At 42.3% G+C, this 25689-nt stretch overlaps 1 protein-coding gene across 2 annotated transcripts in view; it reads right to left on the bottom strand.

The window, feature by feature from the left end:
• Positions 1 to 17889, bottom strand: part of LOC122554781 (ubiquitin-conjugating enzyme E2 U-like) — a 72626-nt gene extending 54737 nt beyond the window's left edge. Inside the window, exons 1-5 of one of the 2 annotated variants that reach the window (XM_043700154.2) lie at positions 17677 to 17889; positions 13042 to 13186; positions 11550 to 11631; positions 10247 to 10339; positions 9667 to 9764 (exon numbers count right to left, since the gene is read on the bottom strand). In XM_043700154.2, coding sequence (XP_043556089.2) covers positions 9667 to 9764; positions 10247 to 10339; positions 11550 to 11631; positions 13042 to 13107 — 339 coding nt within the window. In that variant the 5' untranslated portion in view covers positions 13108 to 13186; positions 17677 to 17889. Of the gene's footprint in view, positions 1 to 9666; positions 9765 to 10246; positions 10340 to 11549; positions 11632 to 13041; positions 13191 to 17676 lie in introns of both variants that reach the window. The other variant, XM_043700153.2, reaches the window with a different exon arrangement.
• Between the last annotated feature and the right edge of the window lie 7800 nt (positions 17890 to 25689).

Below are 25689 nucleotides of genomic sequence, written 5' to 3' on the forward strand. Positions count from 1 at the left end.
TACTTACAGTGTGGAAATAGGCCCTTCGGCCCAGCAAGTACACACCGACCCGCCGAAGCGAAACCCACCCATACCCCTACATTTACCCCTTACCTAACACTACGGGCAATTTTAGCATAGCCAATTCACCTGACCTGCACATCTTTTGGAGTGTGGGAGGAAACCGGAGCACCCGGAGGAAACCCACGCAGACACGGGGAGAACGTGCAAACTCCACACAGTCAGTCGCCTGAGGCAGGAATTGAACCCGGGTCTCTGGCGCTGTGAGGCAGCAGTGCTAACCACTGTGCCACCGTGCCGCCAACTTGCTGTGCCCCTAGCCAAGCTGTTCCAGTACAGCTACAACACTGGCATCTACCCAACAATGTGGCATCCATTGCACCCGGTGAGGTCTTCTCTACGTCAGGGAGACAGGATGCCAACTTGTGGATCATTTCAAAGAACATCTCCGGTACACCAGCACCAACCAGCCCTGTGGCTGAACACTTCAACTTCCCCTCCCACTCCGCCAAGCACATGCAGATCCTGGGCCACCTTCATTGACAAACCCTAACCACCCAACATCTGGGGGAAGAACGCCTCATCTTCCGCCTTGGGTCCCTGTAACCACACGAGATTAATGTGGAAGTCACCAGTTTCCACATATCCCCTCCTCCCACATTATCTCAGTCCCAAGCCTCCAACTTGGTACCACCCTCTTGACCAGTCCATCGCCTTTCCCATCTCTCCGCTCCACCTTCCTCTCTGACCTATCACCTTCCCCCTCACCTTCATCTACCTATCATATTCTCAGCTGCCTTCCCCCCAGCCCCACCTCCCTTCCGTTTATCTCTCAGCTCCCACGGCCCACAAGCCTGACTCCTGATGAAGGGCTTATGCCCAAAACATTGATTCTCCTGCTCATTGGATGCTGCCTGACCTACTGTTCTTTTCCAGCACCACATTCTCAACTCTGATCTCCAGCATCTGCAGTCGTCACTTTCTCCTATGTACTAAACTAAGTCAGATTTTGCAATGTGTTATGATCCCAGCTGATATTGCTACTGGACAGTTCAGATCCCAGACTGAAATCTGGCTTATTAGATCTTCTTTTAAAAATTTTATGTGGCTGCCTATCACTGAAACACAACGCTGCAGATAAGTACACAATGCTGCAAATTTGGCTTTAACAATAAAACAGAAGTTTGTTATGCAAAACAAATAAAAATGACATCAAACAATCCAAATAAGCCATTAAATATATAAAACAATTTAGTAGATTTTAAAATGCATGGCAAAACAAAGTCCCATCTATTCCCAACACCATCACTTTACAATAACCAAATATGAGGGATTTAGGTGCTTTTTCTACCATATCTGTAGGTTTGACTAAATTTTTAAAAATTCCCTGTTTTGAGTGCTTGAGATTTTTATCCTCCATTATTTGCACAACCAAGCCTAAACATTTTTAGCTTCAAATAACCCATTTAGCATCCTATCCAAACATTTCTGGTCTGGAATTTTCAAGCTAAAATTCTTTCACTTATTTCCTAACTATTCCAAACTACCTCCTTTCTCCAGGAGAAACTGTTCTTACATCTAACCCTGCCCAGGTGTTCTGCAAAGTGAATTAAAAGCTTTTTCTTGAATCAATTCTTGGTTCTTCTATACTCAGAGTGAGCTAATGCCTTTCAATGTTCGCTGTTTCTGACTGTAAAACTTAAAATATAACCAAATTCGCATCCTGTTAATTAGGCTTCTGCCACTTTTTAAATATGTTAGTTTGATAATAGAGCAGGTTGAGTTGGATGGAATTTTACAGCAACAATCTTACTTGAATTGCGTCAATCCCATTATTATCGGTCATGCCAAGTCTGTACAAAAAAGTGTGGCTGCATGGGAAGATGAATTAGAGCACCTGTGGAGCCTTGTGGGCCAGGTAAATTGTATGTACCATTTGATTGAATGTAACCGTTCACGTGGAAGTATTTAGTCTAGTGATATGGAATCTGAAGGTTGAGGACATTTTGACGGTAGCAAGACATGAAAAGAGTGTGAGAAAGATCCGTAGACACTGGGACAGTGTAGCGAGTGCCTTGACAAAGATTTTGGGAATTGAGATTGGGCTGGACCTGGTGTCTCTCCTTTTGGGCTTTCCAAATCTTCCTTCTCTAGATGCATACAGGAAGAAACTGTTTACTATCCTCTCCTTTTGTGCGAGGAAAAACACTTTAGCAAGCTGGTATTGGAAAGTCCCCCAGGACTTCTGAATTGGCATAGGATAGTTATGGAACATATCCTTTAGACTTCCTTCCGAATATGTTGCACCAGAAAATGGAATTGTTCAATAGAACATGGCAGCCCTTCTTGAGCTACACCCATGCAGATGTATCAACCATACTGTCTAGGGCATTTGTCTAGGATGATGTCTATCAGTTCGGGGGACCCTGGGAGGAAGAATCCCGTATAAATACGGGTTTTGTTATGACTTGATATAATTTTATTTTGAATGTTTATTTTTTTTTTGTTAGTTACGTACTGTATTGTAGTTTTTTTAATAGAGTGTTTTTTCCTTATATCTTACTTTGTGTTTTGGTAGTCTGTAGAGCAGATTAGTAGTTTGTTGTCTTTATTTATATTGATATTGCTGTTATATTGTAAAGTGGTTACACTATTTTGTACTAGTTTTGTAATTTTGTTTAAAAAAAACCCAAAACTTTTTTCTTTTTCAATAAAAATATTTATTAAAAAAAAGAGAATGAGAGAGAGTGAAGTGCCGAATGAACTTCCAAGATTTGGGTAACCCAAAGAATATGAAATTGATTACTCCAGTGTTGCCTACATATGCCAACTTTGATGATGCAGTCATAATATTTCTCATGGGAGAAAATGAGAACAGTTTCCTTTTGGTTTTGGAAGTTAAAAAAAAAAGCAAGAGCATTGTGAACAGCACATCAGATGCTAATCCCTCATTGAAGCAGTAAATATGGCTCTCTATTTATCGAACACCTTGGAAGAAATGTCAAATGGAAAGAGGACTGAAAGGATAATACCCATAGAATGTCAAACAGATAATGGATCTGTTTGGAATAATGTACATCCTATGATGTATGTAAATGAAAAAAGACTAAGAACTGACAATAAGAAGTCCAAAGCAAATGTTAGAGAGAAAAGAAGTATCTAAACGGAGGTAAGTAAATACAAGTAATCAATTATTGTACTGCCTTACAAAAAGGAATGCCTTGAATAAAAGATTGTTATGGAATCCTTCTTCCAGGAACCCCAATACAGTACAAACTATAAGAAGGGGAAATTTATTTTTGTATCTGTAGCATGTGTTTGTTAAGTTTTAAGAATGAACCAGGAAGTGCTCCAGAGTTAGAGCAGCTGATGCTCATTGGAGCATATACTTAAGGGACATTTGTCCCTCTTTCAACTCCATTTTGATTTAGACCTCTCCCCCTCTATCTAACCTTTGATAGTTTGCATTGCCTTTCACAGGACTTGCATGTAAATTGTTCAATTGGAAACATCAATGACTTACTAGGTTAATAGATAAGAAAAAAAAATCATGGGTGATTTAGTGTTGGGGGTAAAAGACATTTAATCGAGTAACAGCACTTCTGGATATAACAAAAGGTTTCTTTTTTTAAAGGGCTTTTGTGGTGCAGTGGCAGTGTCCCTCTGAGTTAGGAGGCCTGGCTTCAGGTCCTACCTATCCAGAGATGTGTCATAACATCTGAACAGATTAGAAAATATTCAAAACAAAGCAGAGCTGGTTTGTTGATCTATAGTATGATTTTTACTTTGATTCAAGACATATCTACTCCAGCAGTATGTAATAACATCACTGAACAGGTTGATTAGAAAACATGAGAAACAGTTGTATTTTGTCCCACAGGTCAGGAGGGTGGTTGGGTCGGTGTGGGAACAGACTAGAATTGACATTGAACAATGAACTATAAATAACCAGTTGAGGATGACAGACTGAATCCTGCTTCTTGCTTCATGAAATGGATAACTCGCAATATAACAACTGTCACCCCACAGTACTTCTCAAACAACAGAGACTTCTCATCTCCCCTTGAAATCTGGGGGCAGGTGTTTACTATTGACCTGAAACCGGACTGGACGAGCCATATAAACATTGTAGCTGCAAGAGCAGGTAAAATACTTCGAAATCTGCAACAAATAACTCATCTTCAGTCTCCCAGTACTTCTCTGTCATCTACAAGATACAAGTCAAGAATGTGATGGAATACTCTCCATTACCTGGGAGAGTGCAGCTCCAACAGCATTTAAGAAGCTCGACATCTTCCAGGGCAAAGCAGCCTGCTAGACTGGCTTCCTATCAGCCATTTATAACATTCATGCTTCCCCCGCACCACCACCCCGCCCCCATCACTGGCAAACAGTGACCACAATGTACTGTACAGTATCTGCTCAATGCATTGCATTAACTCATCAAGGCTCCTTCAATAACACCTCCCAAACCCTGCGTTTGGCCCATATTCCTCCATACTTTTCATGTACATATCCAAGCAATATCTAAACATTTTAAACATTGTAACTGTACCTGCCTCCACTACTTCTTCTGGCTTTTTATTCCAAACACACTATGTAAAAAGGTACCACTCATGTCCTTTTTAAAATCCTTCTCCTCCCATCCGAAAAATATGCTCCCAGGTTTTGAACTTCTCAACCTTAGGGAAAAGATATGTGCCATTCATCTTTGCTATTCGTCTTATCTATTCCCCTCAAAATTTTATAAACCTCTGCAAGGTCACGCCTCAACCGCTTACACTCTAGTGAAAACTCCCAGTGTTTCCAGCCTATTTTTATGACTCAAACCTTCTATTCCCAGCAACATCCTGGTAAGTCTTTTCTGAACCCCGTCCTGTTTAATAATACCCCCTTCCTACAACAGGGTGACCAGAACTGCACACAGTACTCCAGAAGAGGATTTACCAATGTCCTGTTCAACCTCAACACAATGTCTCAACTCCTATACTCAAAGGTCTGAACAATAAAGATAAACATGTTAAATGCATTCTTAAGCACCCTATCTACCTGTGACGCAAATTTCAAAGAATTATATACTTGAACCCCTAGGTCTCACTGTTCTGCAATACCACCCAGAACCCTAACATGAATTGTATAAGTCCTGCCCTTATTTGTTTTACCAAAATGCAACCCCTCGCACTTATCCAAATTAAACTCCATCTGCCTCTCCCAATTGATCAAGAACTCTTTTAAACTTGGATAACCTCCTGCACTGTCCACTTTGCTACCAATTTTGTTGTCATACACAAACTGATGAACCATGCTTCCTATATTCTCATCCAAATCATTTATATAAATGACAAACAAAAGTTGACCCAGTGCCAAACCCTGTGGAACACCGCTGGTCACAGGCCTCCAGTCCAAAAACAACCCTCTACAACTACCCTCTTTTAAACCAATTTTGTTCCACTGCCATAGTGTTAAAGGTTTAGATGGAGAGGAATTTGTTAAGTGCGTATAAGACAATTTTCTGATTCAGTACGTGGATATACCTACTAGAAAAGGTGCAAAACTTGACCTACTCTTGGGAAATAAGGCAGGGCAGGTGACTGAGGTGTCACTGGGGGAGCACTTTGGGGCCAGTGACCATAATTCTATTAGTTTTAAAATAGTGATGGAAAGGATAGACCAGATGAAAAAGTTGAAGTTCTAAATTGGAGAAAGGCCAATTTTGACGGCATTAGGCAAGAACTTTCGAAAGTTGATTGGAGGCAGATGTTCGCAGGTAAAGGGATGGCTGGAAAATGGGAAGCCTTCAGAAATGAGATAACGAGAATCCAAAAAAAGGGTGAAAGGAAAGGCTGGTAGGTATAGGGGATGCTGGATGACTAAAGAAATTGAGGGTTTGGTTCAGGAAAAGAAGGAAGCATATATCAGGTATAGACAGGATAGATCGAGTGAATCCTTAGAAGAGTATAAGGGAAGTAGGAGTATACTTAAGAGGGAAATCAGGAGGGCAAAAAGGGAATATGAGATAACTTTGGCAAATAGAATTAAGGAGAATCCAAAAGGTTTTTACAAATACATTAAGAACAAAAGGGTAACTAGGGAGAGAATAGGGCTCCTCAAAGATCAGCAAGGCGGCCTTTATGTGGAGCCGCAGAAAATTGGGGAGATACTAAATGAATATTTTGCATCAGTATTTACTGTGGAAAAGGATATGGAAGATATAGACTGCAGGGAAATTGATGGTGACATCTTGCAAACTGTCCAGATTACAGAGGAGGAAGTGCTGGATGTCTTGACACGGTTAAAGGTGGATAAATCCCCAGGACCTGATCAGGTGTACCTGAGATTGCTGGGCATCTTGATGAGATATTTGTATCATCGATAGTCACAGGTGAGGTGCCGGAAGACTGGAGGTTGGACAACGTGGTGCCACTGTTTAAGAAGGGTAGTAAAGACAAGCCAGGGAACTATAGACCAGTGATCCTGACCTCGGTGGTGGGCAAGTTGTTGGAGGGAATTCTGAGGGACAGGATGTACATGTATTTGGAAAGGCAAGGGCTGATTAGGGATAGTCAACATGGCTTTGTGCGTGGGAGATCATGTCTCACAAACTTGATTGAGTTTTTTGAGGAAGTAACAAAGAGGATTGATGAGGGCAGAGCAGTAGATGTGATCTATATGGACTTCAGTAAGGTGTTTGACAAGGTTCCCCATGGGAGACTGATTAGCAAGGTTGGATCGCATGGAATAAAGGGAGAACTAGCCATTTGGATACAGAACTTGCTCAAAGGAAGAAGACAGAGGGTGGTGGTGGAGGGTTGTTTTTCAGACTGGAGGCCTGTGACCAGTGGAGTGCCACAAGGATCGGTGCTGAATCCTCTACTTTTTGTCATTTACATAAATGATTTGGATGCGAGCATAAGAGGTACAGTAAGTAAGTTTGCAGATGACACCAAAATTGGAAGTGTAGTGCACAGCGAAGAGGGCTACCTCAGATTATAACAGGCTCTTGATCAGATGGGCCAATGAGCTGAGAAGTGGCCGATGGAGTTTAATTCAGATAAATGCGAGTTGCGGCATTTTGGGAAAGCAAATCTTAGCAGGATTTATACACTTAATGGTAAGGTCCTAGGGAGTGTTGCTGAACAAAGAGACCTTGGAGTTGCAGATAGATAGGATAGTGAAGAAGGCGCTCAGTATGCTTTCCTTTATTGGTCAGAGCATTGAGTACAGGAGTTGGGAGGTCATGTTGCGGATGTACTGGACATTGGTTAGGCCACGGTTGGAATATTGCGTGCAATTCTGGACTCCTTCCTATCAGAAAGATGTTGTGAAATTTGAAAGGGTTCAGAAAAGATTTACAAGGATGTTGCCAGGGTTGGAGAATTTGAGCTATAGGGAGAGGCTGAACAGGCTGGGGCTGTTTTCCCTGGAGCGTTGGAGGCTGACGGGTGACCTTATAGAGGTTTACAAAATTATGAGGGGCATGGATAGGGTAAATAGGCAAAGTCTTTTCCCTGGGTCTGGGAGTCCAGAACTAGAGGGCATAGGTTTAGGGTGTGAGGGGAAAGATATAAAAGAAACCTACGGGGCAACTTTTTCACGCAGAGGGTGGTACGTGTATGGAATGAGCTGCCAGAGGAAGTGGTGGAGGCTAGTACAATTGCAACATTTAAGAGAACAACACAGACGGCCTCCTTCTTCAAGGACCGCAATTTCCCCCCCGACGTGATCGACGATGCCCTCCACCGCATCTCCTCCACTTCCCGCTCCTCCGCCCTTGAGCCCCGCCCCTCCAACCGCCACCAGGACAGAACCCCACTGGTCCTCACCTACCACCCCACCAATCTCCATGTACAGCGCATCATCCGCCGTCACTTCCGCCACCTCCAAACGGACCCCACCACCAAGGATATATTTCCCTCCCCTCCTCTATCAGCTTTCCGTAGAGACCACTCCCTCCGCGACTCCCTTGTCAGATCCATACCCCCCACCAACCCAACCTCCACTCCCGGCACCTTCCCTTGCAACCGCAGGAGGTGCAACACTTGTGCCCACACCTCCCCCCTCACTTCTCTCCAAGGCCCCAAAGGAAACTTCCATATCCGCCACAGATTCACCTGCACCTCCACCCACATTATCTACTGCATCCGCTGCAGCCGGTGTGGCCTCCTCTATATTGGCGAGACAGGCCGCCTACTTGCGGAGCGATTCAGAGAGCACCTCTGGGCCATCCGGACGAACCAACCCAATCACCCTGTAGCACAGCATTTCAACTCCCCCTCCCACTCCACCGAGGATATGCAGGTCATTGGACTCATCCACCGCCAAACCACAACAACGCGACGGTCGGAGGAGGAGCGTCTTATCTTCCGACTGGGAACCCTCCAACCACATGGGATGAACTTGGACTTCACCAGTTTCTTCATCCCCCCTCCCCCCACCTTGTCTCAGCCGAATCCCTCCAGCCCGGCACCGCCTTCCTGACCTGCAATCTTCTTCTTGACCTCTCCGCCTCTACCCTACTCCGACCTATCACCTTCACCTTGACCTCTTTCCACCTATCACATTTCCAACGCCCCTCCTCCAAGTCCCTCCTCCCTACCTTTTATCTTCTCCTGCTGAACACTCTCTGCTCATTCCTGAAGAAGGGCATGTGCCCGAAACGTCGAATCTTCTGTTCCCTAGATGCTGCCTGACCTGCTGTGCTGTTCCAGCAATAAAGTTTCAACATTTAAGAGGCACTTGAATGGGTATATGAATAGGAAGGGTTTGGAGGGATATGGGCTGGATGTTGGCAGGTGGGACTAGGTTGGGTTGGGATATCTGGTCGGCATGAACGGGTTGGACCGAAGGGTCTGTTTCCATTCTGTACACCTCTACAACTCTATGACTCTAATTGCAAGCTCACCCTGAATCCTATGTGATCTGACTTTACTAATTAGTCTACCATGCGGAACCTTATCAAAGGTTTTACTAAAGTCCAAGTAAACAATATTTATCACTTTGCCCTCATCAATTTTTTTGGTTACTTCCTCAAAAAAATCAATCAAGCTTTGGAGACACGGTTTCCCTCACACTGACTATCCCAAATCATTCCTTGTCTCTCCATTTGGATGTAAATCCTAACTTTCTGGATCACCTCCAACAACTTACCCACCACCAACATCAGACTTACAGGTCTGTAGTTCCTAGGCTTCTCCTTACAAACTTTCTTAAGGAAATGCACAACATTATCCACCCTCCAGTCAACATGGAGACCAATGACACCAAAGACCGTCATCCAGAAAGATGCCAATGTGTTCTGTTAGAATGAGCAAGAAATAGCAAAAGGAAAAAGAAAATATTTAGCTTCCAAAAGCTCATGCAGGGTCAAAGTGGTCAACATCTGCTGGCTATTTAACAATGAGAGCATCACAGGTTCACCCAATCATGCACCTCATCAGACACCACATACAGGCCTTTTAGATGTTAGATTTTGGACCCCAATAAATCTCCCCTCTCTCACACAAGAAACTGAGATGAATTGTCTGACTTCAGCCAGGCTTCAACTAGCATTGAGGAGGAATGAAAATAGAAGCCTCTCTGGTCTACACGGCTCAATTCCACGCTGAGTGTTAACCAACTGAGTTGTCAGGCAGCAATCAAACCAGTTCTGCAAAAATGTCCTCTCACCTGAATGGTAAGCAGGATGGTTGTCAAGGAAAAATCTTCTCTCCATTTCCTGGGATTATCAAGAAAGTCTATACATGGCTTTCCTGTGACTGAGTCCACTGTAAGTGGAGGATACACAAAACAATAAGCAGGTTAAATTGTCAAGCAACTGATTACATTTATTTAAATAAGGAGGACATGAAAAAGTAGCAAAAAACAAAGCCCAAGTGGCAATTATATCCATTTTGATCCACCTAATCTTAAACAAATTATTTACTTATGCCCTCTACTGCACCATTTAATCTCCAAGGATGTTCTGAACAAATACTTCTTGATCCCTAAAGGAGGCAAAAACTCCAGAATGGGCATCTATTCTTGCATCTCCACAATATTTTACTGTTCTCCGTGGATAATGCTCTCCATTCCTCACAGCAACACAGGATCCATTGTGTCTCATGGAGTGTTGAATCACTTCACCTAGCTCTATGACTTTCAATCCTAATTACAAAACAGGTCAACTACCCAGTTTTTCTTAAGACAGTTAATGAAAATAATCTCAGCAAAACAACATTATTCCCAGAGAAGGTTTGCAGTTACTCACCATTGGGATGAAATGGAATTGTATTGAAAGTAACAGTTGGAGGGATTGAGTTGTAATCTTCTGTATACTTCAGGGAAACCTGAAGGACAGCACCTTAATAAGGTAAAAAAAAACACAGATTTTAATCAACGCAGAAATTCTGGCACAGAGGAGGTCAAGAGCAGAGTTTTGAAGAATAGGATTGCAGGGCCATGTCAGATACTACCAAAACGCAAACTTTTCTGTTCATGTTGGCCCATAGAATTAACATAAAGGAAACCAGGCTCCATTTTCACCATCATGTCCTACAGGGAAACCTGCCGTCTGCTGAAAGTGTCACACACTGATCAACTCTTTACAGATAAAGTGTAGCAAAGGGCACCTTTAGCAGAATTCCCTGAGTAGGCTATTTAGCAGGGAAGGCATCACAGCTGAACACAGAGTGCTCACTCTCCATGGGGATCACAGAAATCAAGAACAATGGAACTAATCCAGCTAAGACTAATAAACAGTGCACATTAGGATTTCCCAAACTAACCAGTCCCCCTGCTAGCTGAATCATCCGGGAATATTTAAAGTCAATTAAACTTACAAAACAAAAATTAATAGACATTGAGTTCATTTTTAATTCAGTGAATACAGTAAAAAGAGGTTCTTCTAATTTCTAATGTGCACAGTAAACGATTCAACAGTTTTTCAATAAGAATTACAAAACACAGAATGCAAATCATTGTTGCAACTAGACAATATAACTGAAAGAACTGGAAATCGGAAACAAAAACAGAAATTGCTGGAAAATCTCTGCACGTCTGGCAGCATCTGTGGAGAAAAATCAGTTAATGTTTCGAGTCCAGTGACCATTCTTGAGAACTTCAGTTGGGAGAAAACTGTCAGAGAAACAAGGAATAAAAAAATGAATCCTTTGTATAGAAAACAATAAAAACTAAAAATCCATTGTCAACTTTGTTTCCTTCAGAAAAGAATTTCCTTTACAATTTCAAGCCCATCTGTCACTTATTAAGCTACAAAAAGATGCTTTTTGAATTTACCATCTCATTTATCAATTATGAAACAAGAAAGAAAGCAGAGGATGTGAAAAAGCTCAGATTTATTAGAACTGAAAACTCTGCACAGACAGGAAGAAATACCAAGAAATTATGAACCAGCCGAAGATCTGAAACAGACGTCCAGGCTTTTATTCCAGACTTTTTGTTTAAATTAATAATTGACAACATCTGATGTAAAAAAATACAATTATTGCTCTCTAACATACATGACTTTTCAGAAATAAACTTTTAAAAATTGCCTTTTACTTCACACTTACCTTCCCAGAGTGAATCCTTCAATCCCTGAACTGTGGCCACCCATTCTAACAGATCGTCTTTGACGGGGGACACAGTAATGCCCTACAGTTGCATAAAAGTATAGTGTGTTATTAAAGTGTATGACTTTAAAAGTGCATATTCATTTAGAAGTCCTCCTCCCACCTCCGGTTTCCACTCTACAATCAATGAGCTAGTTTAGCAGCGGGCGAGGATTTTCGTCTTCCACAGTAAAATAATCTGCGAATTGTGTGGCAAGGTCGCTCAGTGGTCAGCAGTGCTGCCTCACAGTGGCAGGGGCCCAGGTTCAATTCCAGCCTGTAGTCATTGTCTATATGGAGTTTGCATGTTCTCCCTGTGTCAATGTGGGTTTCCGCTGTGTGCTCCAATTTCTTCCCACAGTCCGAAGATGTGCAGGTTAAGTGGATTGGCCATGCTAAATTTCCCTGCAGTATCCAGGGATGTGCAGGCTAGGTGGATTAGCCTAAGGGGATAGGATGGAGTGCTGGGTTTGGGTGGGATGCTCTCGGAGGAATAGTGCAGACTCAATGGGTTAAATGACCCCTTGCCGCGTAGAAGGGACTCTCGATTCTTCCCTGGCTCACTTGAATAGATGTTACCCACACCACTGTGCCAGAGCATGAACAATTCTCTTCAGGAAAACAAAGTTAAACAGGAAGAAAGAAAGTGTCTTGTAAACCTTGGAATTCCTATTTATCAGTTACATTTAAATTCCTGCTTACCGGATAAATTTATTCATTACCACATCTACATTTTACACATTTTGTCTCCAGTCCCTATCCATAAAACACAGAGAAAAGAACTGCATGGCAGCAAATATCTGATTACTTAAATTTCACATATGGAACACTCACTGGTTTACATTTCAGTGAGATGGTCAAACAATTATTTTCATATTGCAGAGATTGGCTCAACAGTTTTATATTCACTTAAATACAAACAATTCAAAAATACTAACCACCACAAAACTAAATAACTCCCTCAACTCATTCATCATCTAACCATGAAACACTGTGGCGAAGCCAGTCTCAGGGGATACAAAGTATATGAGGCCTAATTATAGGATGGCAGAGGGAACGGAATATTTCAGAAATCAGGCAGGAGAGAGAAAAAGAACAAGACAAACAGGAATATAGAGGCAACAGTGAAATAACATGATATAACATCAGTGAAATTAGAAGACAGAGCAAAAATAATTTGAGACTGAAAATTAAACAGAAAGTTATTGTGAGAGAAAAAGAAAGCATGTTTGTCTGTGATCAGTGCTTCAAAAGTTCAAGGTGACCAAATATGGAAACCCAAAGCAGGAAAATGACAGATGAGATCAATCAAAAAGAGGTCAAATCACTTTGCTCTGACCCTAGATTTTGTGTCAAATGAGGGAGAAACTGAGGCAAAGCAGGCTGTGTGAAAGTGCAGCATTTCCGGTCATACAAGGTCAACTAATATAGTAAACCATTCAGACTTACTTACAAAAAGTCTAGTTTCTTGAAGTTTAGCGTATTCTCTTTCCAGTAATAAGTATGCCTTGGATTGCATGGCCTTGCAGGAAATTGGCTCATCAGATGAATAATCTTCTTAATCATTTCAGTATAAAATAAGGCATTGTATATGTCCTCTATCTTTGTAATGTCAAACAAACCAGAAAGTGCAGTTTAATATTATACAATATTTACAACAAATGAACTAAATGCAATTAATATGTAAATGAAACAATATCATCAGTCAGTTATTATTGGAAAAGAATAGATAGAAAAGTGATTCTGTATAAAGTGGCAAGGAGGCCATTTGGACTGTTGTGGAAACTTGGGTTATCTAATGATAAGAAGTTATTCTGCTTAATATTTTACACTGAGTGCTCATTGTGTTTTACAGTGAAATTTGACAGCAGTTATGTCATCAAATTTAACATGCTATTATACTGTATGACGTGAACACTTGATTATTTTTATTTCTTACTTTGAAGGATATTCTGGGGTAAGATTTTTTAAAATCATTATATATTTGTCCCCTTTCTCTGCCCACCCTCTGTCGTGATATGGTATACATGGCTAATTTCACAGACCTGTACCCAGAAAGCTGACTGCCAATATACTTCTAAGGCCAAGAAATTAATTCTTTTTCTGTATTTTGCACCTGACTTAACAGTTTATGGGCTTTGTTCATCATACATCCTCACAGTAAATGTTTTAATGAGGAAATAAATGGGCCAGAGCTGGCACCATACTCTTGATGCTTCTATGTTCTGCAAACATTCAGCACCTAAAATTTCCCTAGATAATTCTTCTGATCTGGCAATTAAAATAGCTGACATCGATTCACGATTCCAGTGTTACACAACATTCAGTATTATTTGTTATACCTCTGATATTGAAGCAGTTCATGTCCATGTGAAGCAATACATGGAATATATCCAGGCTTAAGCTGACAGTTGGTAAGTAACTTTGTGCTGCACAAGTGTCCAGCAAAAGAGAATTTAACCGTCACCCTTTGACATTCAACAGCATTACCATCACTGAACTCCCCACCGTCTGAAGTTAATCAAATCTGGAATTAAGAGTCTAATGATACCATGAAAAACCCATCTGGCTCACTAATGTCCTTAAGGGAAGGAAACTGCTGTCATTACCTGGTCTGGCCTACATGTGACTTCAGGCTCATAGCAAATTGGTTGACTTTTAACTGCTCTCTGGGCAATTAGGGATGGGCAATAAATGCTGGCCTAGCCAACAATGCCCTCATCTTGTGAATACGTAAATAAATAAATACCCCAAAATCTTAGGGGTTACCACTAAACAGAAACTGAACTAGGCCAGCCATGAAAACTGGGCTATAAAAAGCAGTTTAGAGGCTAGGGGTTCTACAGCGAGTAACATACCTCCTGACATGCCATAGCTTGTCCACCACACTTCAGGAGTGTGATAGACTACTCCACAATTGTTTGGATGTGTACACCTCCAATAACACTCAAGGAATTTCACACCATTGAGAACAAAGCATCCCAGTTGATTGGTATCCCGACCAGGCAAAAGTGAGGACTGCAGATGCTGGAGATCAGAGTCTAGATTAGAGTGGTGCTGGAAACTGATGAAGGGCTTTTGCCCGAAATGTCAATTTTCCTGCTCCTCGGATGCTGCCTGACTTGCTGTGCTTTTCCAGCAACACTCTAATCTAGAGACTGATATCCCTACCCACCACCTTCAACATTTCACTTTTAACCACTGATGCATAATGGATGCATAATACAAGCTGCACTGCTGTAAACCACCAAGGTTCCCCTGATTGCATGTCTCAAACCTATTCCTCTATTACCTTGAAGGGCAGAAGCAGCAGATCCATGGGAACCCCACCTACAAGATCTGCTTGAAGTCACACACCATCCTGACTTGGAACCATGTTGTCATTCCTTTAATGTCATGAGGTCAAAACTCCTTCTTGACAGTACTATGGATGTCACTATGTGCTGAGGGCTGTAATGGTTCAAAAAAGCAGCTCACCACGACCTTCTCCAGAGCAATTAGGCATAGGTATTAAATAATGGCCCAGGGGCAACACGGTGGCTCAGTGGTTAGCACTGCTGCCTCAAGCACCAGGGTCCCAGGTTCGATTCCGGCCTCAGGCAACTGTCTGTGTGGAATTTGCACATTCTCCCCGTGTCTGCGTGGGTTTCCTCCGGGTGCTCCGGTTTCCTCCCACAATCCAAAGATGTGCAGGTCAGGTGAATTGGCCATGCTAAATTGCCCATAGTGTTAGGTGCGTTAGTCAGAGGGAAATGGGTCTGGGTGGTTTACTCTTTGAAGGGTTGGTGTGGACTTGTTGGGTCGAAGGGTCTGTTTTCACACTGTAAGGAATCTAATCTAATCTAGTAAAGCCCACATCCCATGAATAAATAAAACCAAACCTACAGAGTTTTGTCAGTCACCCCACTCACTTCAGACCTTTGAGGTCTCTATTAATTACATTTAAAAGGCAACTTCAACATTATGTCCAAGGTTTTATATGACACAAGTAATTCACTCACATTCCAACAGAATGTTTATATTACTGTGATGCTGCTCCTTTCATAAGGTTGTGTTGTCCTTGGTCTTCTATTCAGAGATTCCGGGAGGTCAAGGTTTGAAGGGTTTTGGGGCCAATTTAATTATGACTAACAAATACTGCCTCCAGCAAAAGGCTTTCAAGTTTAAAAAAAAACTTGTATAATGAAAGGGGAGTGGCCAGTTCTCCCAGCTCAGTTTTTCTCTGGTTTGGTTTGGGTTTGAGCAGGCAGTCAGTGATGAAGCTGCTGGACCCAAAGAAGCAGGTCCATGCTGATCCTCCCTCTCTCTGACATCTCTCCTGTAAGAACCTGTGTTGGATTTTTCCTTTTTTTGGAAAGGGGTGTTTGTAGGGATTGCCGCAGGAATTTGGAACAGCATCATTAAATTGGGATAATCTGTTGGGTTTTCGGATACTTTAAGTTACTCTATACTCTGTTCTCTTTTGTTTGTGTTTCATTCGGTAATCTTGCAAATAAATTCTGTTTCATTCAAAACTAAATGGTTGGGCCAGCTGCATCCCTCCTGGAATATCCACTTGACACCTGCTTAAAACATCTCGCAAAGTCAGGTTCCGGGCTACTTTCTTGGAATGTTTTGAGGGGGTCTGGCCTGTTCCATAACGTTACAAAACAACCATACTTCAAAATGTAATTAGGAGAAAGTGAGGAGTGCAGAGGCTGGAGTTCAGAATCGAGAGTGCAGTGCTGGAAAAGTACAGCAGGTCAGGTAGCATCTGAGGAGCAGGAGAATCAATATTTCGGAATGAAGGGCTTATGCCCGAAACATCGATTCTCATGGTCCTTGGAGGCTACCTGAGCTGCTGTGCTTTTTTAGCACCATACTCTCAACTTCAAAATGTAATTGATTGGTTCTGGAGTGCTTTGGGGAGACCTAAGCTGGGAGATGGTAAATGGGGTTTTCAGCTGACAGGAGATGTCAAAGAGACATTGAACTGAAATCAGTTGGAGGGTCATGAAGGATAAATGTTGGGTTACTATAATGATGGGACAGATTAATGGGGTGATGGGGAGATTGGGGGGGGTGATGTGGAGGATAAGGGAGTGATGTGGGGTGATAAGGGGGTGATGTGGAAGTAAAGGGGTGGTTAGGGTTAAGGGAGTGATGTGGAGGGTTAAGGGAGTGATGTTGGGAGTAAAGGGATTATGTATGGGGTTAAAGAAGTGAGGTGGACGTTAAGGGGGTAATGTGGAGTTTAAGGGATGATGTGGGGGTTTATTGGGGTGATGGGGTAAAGGGATTGATTTGGAGGTTAAAGGAGTGATATGGGGTTAAGGGGATGATGTGGGGTTTAAGGGGGTGATGGTGGGGGTTAAGGGGGTGATGTGGGAGTTAAGGGGGTGATGGTGGGGGTTAAGGAGGTGATGTGGGGGTTAAGGAGGTGATGTGGGGGTTAAGGGGGTGATGGTGGGGGTTAAAGGGTGCTGTAGGGGTTGGGCGTGATGTGGGGTTTAAGGGTGCTGTGGGGGTTGGGGGGTGATCTGGATTAAGAGTGTGATGAGGTTAAGGGGGCAATGTGGGGGATTAAGGGAGTTTCTGGAGGTTAAGGGGGTGATGGTAGGGGTCAAGGGGTGATGTGGGGGTTAAGGCGATGATGTGGGGGTTAAAGGGTGATGTGGAGGTTAAGGGGGTGATGGTAGGGGTCAAGGGGTGATGTGGAGGTTAAGGGGGTGATGTGGAGGTTAAGGGGGTGATGTGGAGGTTAAGAGGGTGATGGTGGGGGTTAAGGGGGTGATGTGGAGGTTAAGGGGGTGATGTGGAGGTTAAGGGGGTGATGTGGAGGTTAAGGGGGTGATGTGGAGGTTAAGGGGGTGATGGTGGGTGTTAAGGGGGTGATGTAGGGGTAAGGGGTGATGGTGGGGGTTAAGGGGGTGATGTGGAGGTTAAGGGGGTGATGTGGAGGTTAAGGGGGTGATGTAGGGGTAAGGGGTGATGAGATGTAAGGGAGCGATGGGTGAGGGGGAAACAGTGGTGGTGGTTTGGGGATACTGAAGGCAGTTACAGAGTATTATTGCAGGATGATGAAGGGGCTGTTGAGGATCAATCTGACCTGAGCTGCTGCTGTTCCCAGTGTCTGATTTTCTGGTGAATTGTTCTTCTCCTGGTTCCAGTCCAGTCTGTTCCCAAGCTTCTGGATCTTCACAGAGATTCATCAACACTTAATACAACTTTACAAAAGACAATATTGAAAGAGATCCACTTCTTTCGGAGAGTGATTGATAAACATGAGGCTGTAAAGTTTCACATTGGGAAACTGACAGGGATTCCCACTCCTTCATGTCCAGCAGCTGACCTGCGACCGGAAGTGTTGCTGGTTGCTTGGTAACGGTGCTCCCCGCGCCCCCTGCTGGTCTCTCGTTGTCATTGCAACAGAAATTCAAACAGGGCAAAGTCTCTCAGTCCATCTGCCTGACAGCAACTCATTCAAACCTTGCTCTCAGTTCCTCTAAAAAAAATTGTTAACATGATTTAAAAAAACTTCCTACCAATCCCATTTTCAATCCAGCTGCCATAACCCAAGGGTTCATATAGCAAACACAACATTGTCTCAATAGAAACAAAAATTGCTGGAGACCTCAGCAGGTCTGGTAGCTTCTGTGGAGAGTGAGAGAGAGAAAACAGTTAACATTTCAATTCCAGTGAGGAAGAAGGGTCACTGGGCTCAAAACACCATCTTTGTTTCTCTCTCCACCGATATTGCCAGACTGGTGCAGTTGGGGAAAGGAGCAAGTCAAACAGTCAGGGCAGGCTGGACAAAGCAGAGAACAAGGCACGACTGATAGATTAAACGGCATTTATTTCAATACAAGAAGCCTAACAGGTAAGGCAGATGAACTCAGGACATGGTTAGGAACATGGGACTGGGATAGCATAGTGATTATTTCAGAGATGTGGCTCAGGGATGGACACAACTGGCAACTTAATGTTCCAAGGTATAGATGCTATCAGAGGGATAGAAAAGGGGCAAAAGAGGAGGGGGTGTAGTGATTTTGATAAGGGATAACATTACAGCTATACTTAGGGAGGATATTCCTGGGAATATATTCAGGAAGTTATATGGGTGGAACTGAGAAATAAGTAAAGGATGATCACCTTGTTGGGATTTTACTATAGACTCCCCAGCAGTCAGCAAGAAATTGAGAAACAAATTTGTAAGGAAATCCCAGCTATCTGTAAGAATAATAGTAATTATGGTAGGGGATTTTAACTTTCCAAACATATACAGGGACTGCCATAGTGTTAAGGGCTTGAATAGAGAGTAATTTGTTAAGTGTGTACCAGAAAATTTTCTGATTCAGTATGTAGATGTACCTACTAAGGAAGGTGTAAAACATGACCTACTCGTGGGAAATGAACCAGGGCAGGTGACTGCGGTGTCAGTGGAGAAGCATTTTGGGGCCAGCGACCATTATTTCAATAGTTTTGAAATAGTGGTAGAGGAAGGATTGACCGGATCTAAAAAGTTAAAGTTCTAAATTGGAGAAAGACAAATTTTGACAGTAATAGGCAAGAACTTGCAAATGTTGATTGGGGATGGCTGGAAAATGGGAAACCTTCAAAAATTAGACTACAATAATCCAGAGACAGTATGTTCCTTTTAGGCTGAAGGGCAAGGCTGGTAAGTGTAGGAAATGGTGGATGACTAGAGAAATTGAGGTTTTGGTCAAGAATAACAAGGAAGCGTATGTCAGGTATAGACAGCAGCGATCAAGTTAATCCCTGGAAGTATATAAAGGCAGTAGGAGTATACTTTAGAGGGAAATCAGGAGGGCAAAAAGAGGACAAGAGATAGCTTTGGAAAATAGGGTTAAGGAGAATCCAAAGGAATTCTGCAAATACACTGGGGACAAAGGGTAATGAGGGAGACAATGGGGCCCTTCAAAGATTGGCAACGCCACTTTTGTGTGGAACCTCAATAGATGGGAGAGATACAATACTATTATTGTGCGTCACTGTTTACTGTGGAGAGGACATGGAAGATAGAGAACTTAGGAAAGTAAATAGCAACATCTTGAAAAATGTCCACGAAGGAGGAGGTGCTGAATATCTTAAAATACATAGAAATGGATAAAATTTCTGGGATCTGATCAGATGTACCCTAGTATTCTGTGGAAAGCTAGAGATGTGATTGCTGGGCTCCTTGCTGACATATTTGTATCATTGGCAGTCAGAAGTGAGGTACTGGAAGACCGGAGGTTGGTTAACGTGGTGCCACTGTTTAAGTAAGGAAAAGCCAAGGAACTATAGACCGGTGAGCCTGACATCGGTGGTGGCAAGTTGTTAGAGGGAATCCTGAGGGACAGGATTTACATGTATTTGGAAAAGCAAGGACTGATTAGGGATAGTCAGCATGGGATAGGGATAGAAATCATGTCTCACAAACTTGATTGGGTTTTTTGAAGAGGTAGTGAAGAGGATTGATGAGGGCAGAGCGGTGGATGTTATCTATATGGTCTTCAATAAGGCGTTCGACAAGGTTCCTCATGGTAGACTGGTTAGCAAGATTAGATCACATGGAATATAGGAAGGACCAGCCATTTAAATACAGAACTGGCTCAAAGGTAGAAGACGGAAGAGGGTGGTAGAGGGATGCTTTTCAGTCTGGAGGCCTGTGACCAGCAATGTGCCATAAGGATCAGTGCTGGGTCCACTGCTTTTTCTCATTTATATAAATTATTTGGGTGTGAACATAGGAGGTATAGTTAGTAAGTTTGCAGATGACACTAAAATTGGAAGTGTAGTGGACTGCGGAGGTTACCTCAGAGTACAACGTGATTTTGATCAGACGGGCCTATGAGCTGAGAAGTGGCAGATGGCGTTTAACTTAGATAAATGTGAATTGCTGCATTTTGGAAAGACAAATCAGGGCAGGACTTATATACTTAATGGCAAGGTCCTCGGGAGTGTTGCTGAACAAAGAGACTTGAGAGTGCAGGTTCATAGCTCCTTGAAAGTAAAATCACAGGTAGACAAGATAATAAAGAAGGCATTTGTGGATTGCTTGCTTTTATTGGTCAGTGCATTGAGTACAGGAGTTGGGAGGTCATCTTGTGGCTATCCAGTTCATTGGTTAGGTCACTTTTGGAATACTGCATTCAATTCTGGTCTCACTGCTATAGGATGGATGTTGTTAAAGTTGAAAGGGTTCAGAAAAGATTTAGAAGGATGTTGGAGGGTTTGAGCTAAAGGGAGAGGATGAATGGGCTGGGGCTGTTTTCCCTGGAGCAGAGGCTGAGTGGTGGCCTTATAGAGGTTTATAAAATCATGAGGTGCATGGATAGGGTGAATAGACAAGGTCATTGCCCCAGGGTAGGGGAGTCCAAAACTAGAGGGCATAGGTTTAAAGTGAGAGAGGAAAGATTTAAAAGGGACCTAGGGGGCAACCTTTTCACACAGAGAGTGCTGTGTTTATGGAATAAGCTGCTATAGGAAATGTGGAGGCTGGTACAATTATAACATTTTTATAACATGGGTATATGAATAGGAAGGGTTTGGAGGGATATGGGCCAAATGCTGACCAATGGGACTAGATTTATTTAGGATAAGTTGGACTGAAGGGACTGTTTCCATGCTGTATAGCTCTGTGACTATCTGACTCTCTGAGACCTCTGAATTTCTCCAGCAGTTTCTGTTGTTGTTTCAGATCTTCAGCATCTGCAACTTTGATTTAATGATGTCATCCCTGAACTATAAATTTGGTTACTGTGTCATCATTCAAAGTAAGAAGTTTTAGTTAGGTTGGACTTGGATGCGAAGGGTCTTTCCTACTGCTTTGAAGTCAAGTATATATGAAATATGCATTGAACCAAAGTAGATAATATTAAGGCAATGCTGATTTACTTATTCATAATCAATATTGCATCCAAAAGACTGTATATTGTTCAATCATAGGATGCACTGTAAGGCTAGGCCAGTATTTATAGCATAACCCTGCTTGCCCCTGAAGAAAATGGTGATGAGCTGCCTTCTGCTGTTGCAGTCCTTGTGGATTGCTTAATTTACTCACTTTGCTTAGTTGCATTGAACTGCTAGAAAACCTGAACAAAAAACAGCCAAAGAATTATGGATGCTGAAGATCAGAAAAAAAAAGAAAATGTTGGTTAAATTCAGTAGGTTTGGCAGCATTTGTGATCTCCTCTGCATGGGGAGATGAAACGTAGACTGCGTGACTGCTTTGCAAAACGCCTACATTTTGTTTGCAACAAAAGATTGAGCTTTCTGTCACCTGCCACATCAACACACCACCCTGTTCCCTGGCCAACATCTCTGTCTTAGGCTTGCCGCAGTTCTCCAGCGAAGCTCAGTGCAAGCTGGAAGGACAGCACCTCCTTTTCCACTTGGGGACCCAATATCAAGTTCAATAATCTTAGGGCCTAAACAACTTCTCCCATGTCCTTACCCAATCCCCACACACCAAGCCTTGCCATCACATGGGTTGCTACCACAAACAACCCATTGTCAACTACTAATAATCCCATTAGCAGCGATTCATTCTCCTAGGCTGATCTTTCCCCATTTATTTGTCTGTCCAAAAGTTTTTCTATCTCCAGGCTGCACCTCCACCTATTGTTTACTCCACTCCCCCCCACCCCCACCCCTTCTTCACCATGCATATCAACTCTTCCCTAGCTACAATCAGTTCTGAAGAAAGGTCACTGAACCAGAAACATTAACTCTGCTTTCTCTCCATAGATGCTGCCAGGAGGAAGTGAGGACTGCAGATGCTGGAGATCAGAGCTGAAAATGTGTTGCTGGAAAAGCGCAGCAGGTCAGGCAGCATCCAAGGAGCAGGAGAATCGACGTTTCGGGCATAAGCCCTTCTTCAGGAATCATAGATGCTGCCAGACCTACTGAGTTTCTCCAGCAATTTCTGTTTTTGTTGCTAGAAAACCTGAATGGCTTTCTGGGCTCTTTTCAGTTGTAATGAGGAGTTCAAAGCAATGTCCCCAGTCCATTAGCCTGGCCCTTGCCAGGGATATTTTGATGAAATTGGAAACAAGCGTTGATGAAATTTTCCAGCTTGGTGGGGACAGCAGCAATTGGTATTGATACAGTCATCGATATTCTGGAGAAAGAGACATGATACAGCATCCTACCAAAGTGTTTGGAAAACCAGAGTTTTTATGTTGTTGACAGAGCAAGAGGAGGAGCAGGTAGATCAGATGCTGGTGGTGCCAAAGGAAAGAACAAAGGGAGTGCTAATGGTGGTGGAGGAGAAACAGAGTTTAAAATGGATGTAAATTAAGGCATAAACGAGAGAAAATGGCTCCAACCTGCTGAGAACAAAGTCAACAGGGCAAAGAAAAGACAGGAAAATAAAACAAAGAAACAAAAGCAGGGATAGATGATGAAAATCCATGGGTCTGTCAGCAGATCATCAGATGCAGTCAGACCTGCTGTTTTTAATGACACAGAAGTCAAGGCTATGTGGGGGATGAAGGATGTCAGAAAAATGGAGGACAAAGGTCAAACTCTGAAGTTGTGGTATCAATAATGAGTCCAAAAGGCTGTATTTTGCATTCCCTTCCCTTTCAATTCTGAAGAAGGTCATACCCAACTCAGAATGTTAATTCTGTTTCTCTCACCACAGATGCTGTCAGACCTGTTGTATTTTTCCAGCACCTTCTGTTTTCTTTTACTTCAGATTTCCAGTATCTGAATATTTTGCTTTAAGGAAGAGATGTATGGAAGTGCATGAAGGGGAGCAAAGGAGTTGGGATAGAAAATGTCATGCTGCCAATTCTCAATGAAAAGGCCTAGAAAGGATCAGAGGCCAGAGGGTAGGGACCTGGTAGAATGAAAATTTTGAAAATGAGTTTAAAACAAAAGGATCCTCTGTAAAATGTGAAAAGTCTCCAAAGGAGTAAAGGTAAGGGAAGCTCAAGAAATTCATTCATTCATTAACTTTCCCAGCCAGTTTTTCTAAGATGTCTTCTTCTGTCTCAAACAAGGATTGTCCCTGGTCCCCCCATCCCTTTAATTTTCTGTGCACGATTCAACTTTTGTCTTATTTTTGATATCGGACATCAGCACATCTGTTCCAGGCATACCTTCTGTTTCTTTATTCCTTCTCTTGCCCCATTGCTGTTTCCTTTGGCCCTGTATGATTAACTCTGAGTGTTCAATTTCTCCTGCCTTCCAGCCTATCACAAATCTTCCTTTGTCCCTGTTCCCCATCCACTACTTGCTCAAATCCAATGACCTTTTCCTAATTTCCTTGGTAGTTTAATAGCCTGAAACACTAAATTTGTTACTTTCTCCACAAATTCAACCTGTTCTGCTGAGTATTTCCAGTGTTTTTTGTTTTACATCTTATTTCCAGCATCTGCACTATTCTATTTTTCTGATAATAACTGCCTGACCATTCATTGAACAGATCCACTTAAGATTGCAACTCTCAGACTTTTTTAGGGTGAAACTGAGGGGGACACTGCAATGAATAACCTTACGGGAATGAGAGTGTTAAATGCATAGTTGTGGGAGAAATTTTGCAAGTCCACAGTGGCAGAGTTGACATGTTGGATGGAGCCCAGAGACCAGGGAATTACCTGACCGTTTCAGATTTGATTAAAAAGAGAGCTGAGGGAAAAGTAATTTTTGGGCTTTATGAGATTTTTTTCATGGTTTGAAAAATATATGATATGTGAAAGTTTAGGAATTAACCACAGGATGTCTTGTTATTACTTAAAAGTTTGGAAAATGGAGAGATGTTGATATCAAGCTGAATGAGGAAGAGAATATATGCAGTGGGTGAGATTAAGTGACGATAGAGGAATACAGATAAATGAGCATTCGTAAGTTACTTTCTAAAATGGTCTGTCTAATGATGCTCACCTTGTAAATACTGGGGCAAACACTTGCATTCACCTGTAGCCTTTTAGCAGCTTCTGTTGACTGATACAAAGTTTCTTTGTAAGAGTCTTGTCCAAATCAGTTATTACTTCAGCATTTGGCCTTTCGACACTGAAGGCATTCATTGTAGAAATGTCTGATCAATATGAGCAATAACCCAAATCCACTATATACAGCGAATTAACAAACCATTTTTAGGAGGTTGAAAAGTATGTCAAAGCTGGTACACACAACAATACACTGTCATACTTGCAGAAGGTCAAGACAAGGGAACAATTTAAATGTTGTAAAAACAATGACTGCAGATGCTGGAAACCAGATGCTGGAAACCAGATTCTGATGAAGGGCTTTTGCCCGAAACGTCGATTTCGCTGCTCCTTGGATGCTGCCTGAACTGCTGTGCTCTTCAGGCACCACTAATCCAGAACAATTTAAATGTTGCCTGACCAGTAGGAGCACACAAAAAGAAATATCACATTACATTTGAATGAATTCCAACATGAAATTATTAACATGTAGCAATTGCAACGTAAATCAGCCTATTTATATATTAAAGCATCTTTAAATTTTGTTTCATGATTGCAATATTAATTTAAACCCATTTTTGTAACACAGTATTATTACTACTGAAGAATGACCAATGTCAATAGTTCAAAGTATTTAGATCTCTGAGGTTTTTTTTCTACTTAAGTAGAAATTGAAGAGTGTTTTAAATGATGGACAATGAGCACTTCTCAGTTTGGTGGATAAACACACTTTCTAGCATGAAACTCCTTTTAAAAAGCAGGAAGTTTGCAACTTTGATCCATGGTTGTGCTGAATTAGCTGATGTCAGCAGGATTAGTAATAGTTGAAGAATGTGGTGCTGGAAAAGCACAGCAGGTCAGGCAGCATCTGAAGGGCAGGAGAATCGATGTTTCAAGCTTAAGCCCTTCATCAGGAATGAGAGCTTATGCCAGAAACATCGTTCTCCTGCATCTGGGATGCTGCCTGACCTGCTGTGCTTTTCCAGCACCACACTCTCGACTCTGAACTCCAGCATCTGTAGTCCTCACTTTCTCCTCGGAGTTGTAATAGGTCAAGATTTTATAATGGGAGAGAGAGGGAAATATGAATCAAAAGTCTTGTTCCTCATTGCTATCCAGTAACCTGTGAAGGAAACATTTCCTTTTTAATCATTCATGGGATGAAGTGTAGCTTATTACTCTTA

The sequence above is a fragment of the Chiloscyllium plagiosum genome, unplaced genomic scaffold (assembly GCF_037043375.1).
Source record: "Chiloscyllium plagiosum isolate Xiang-an unplaced genomic scaffold, Cpla_swu_hap1 HiC_scaffold_9, whole genome shotgun sequence".
Classification (NCBI taxonomy): domain Eukaryota; kingdom Metazoa; phylum Chordata; class Chondrichthyes; order Orectolobiformes; family Hemiscylliidae; genus Chiloscyllium; species Chiloscyllium plagiosum.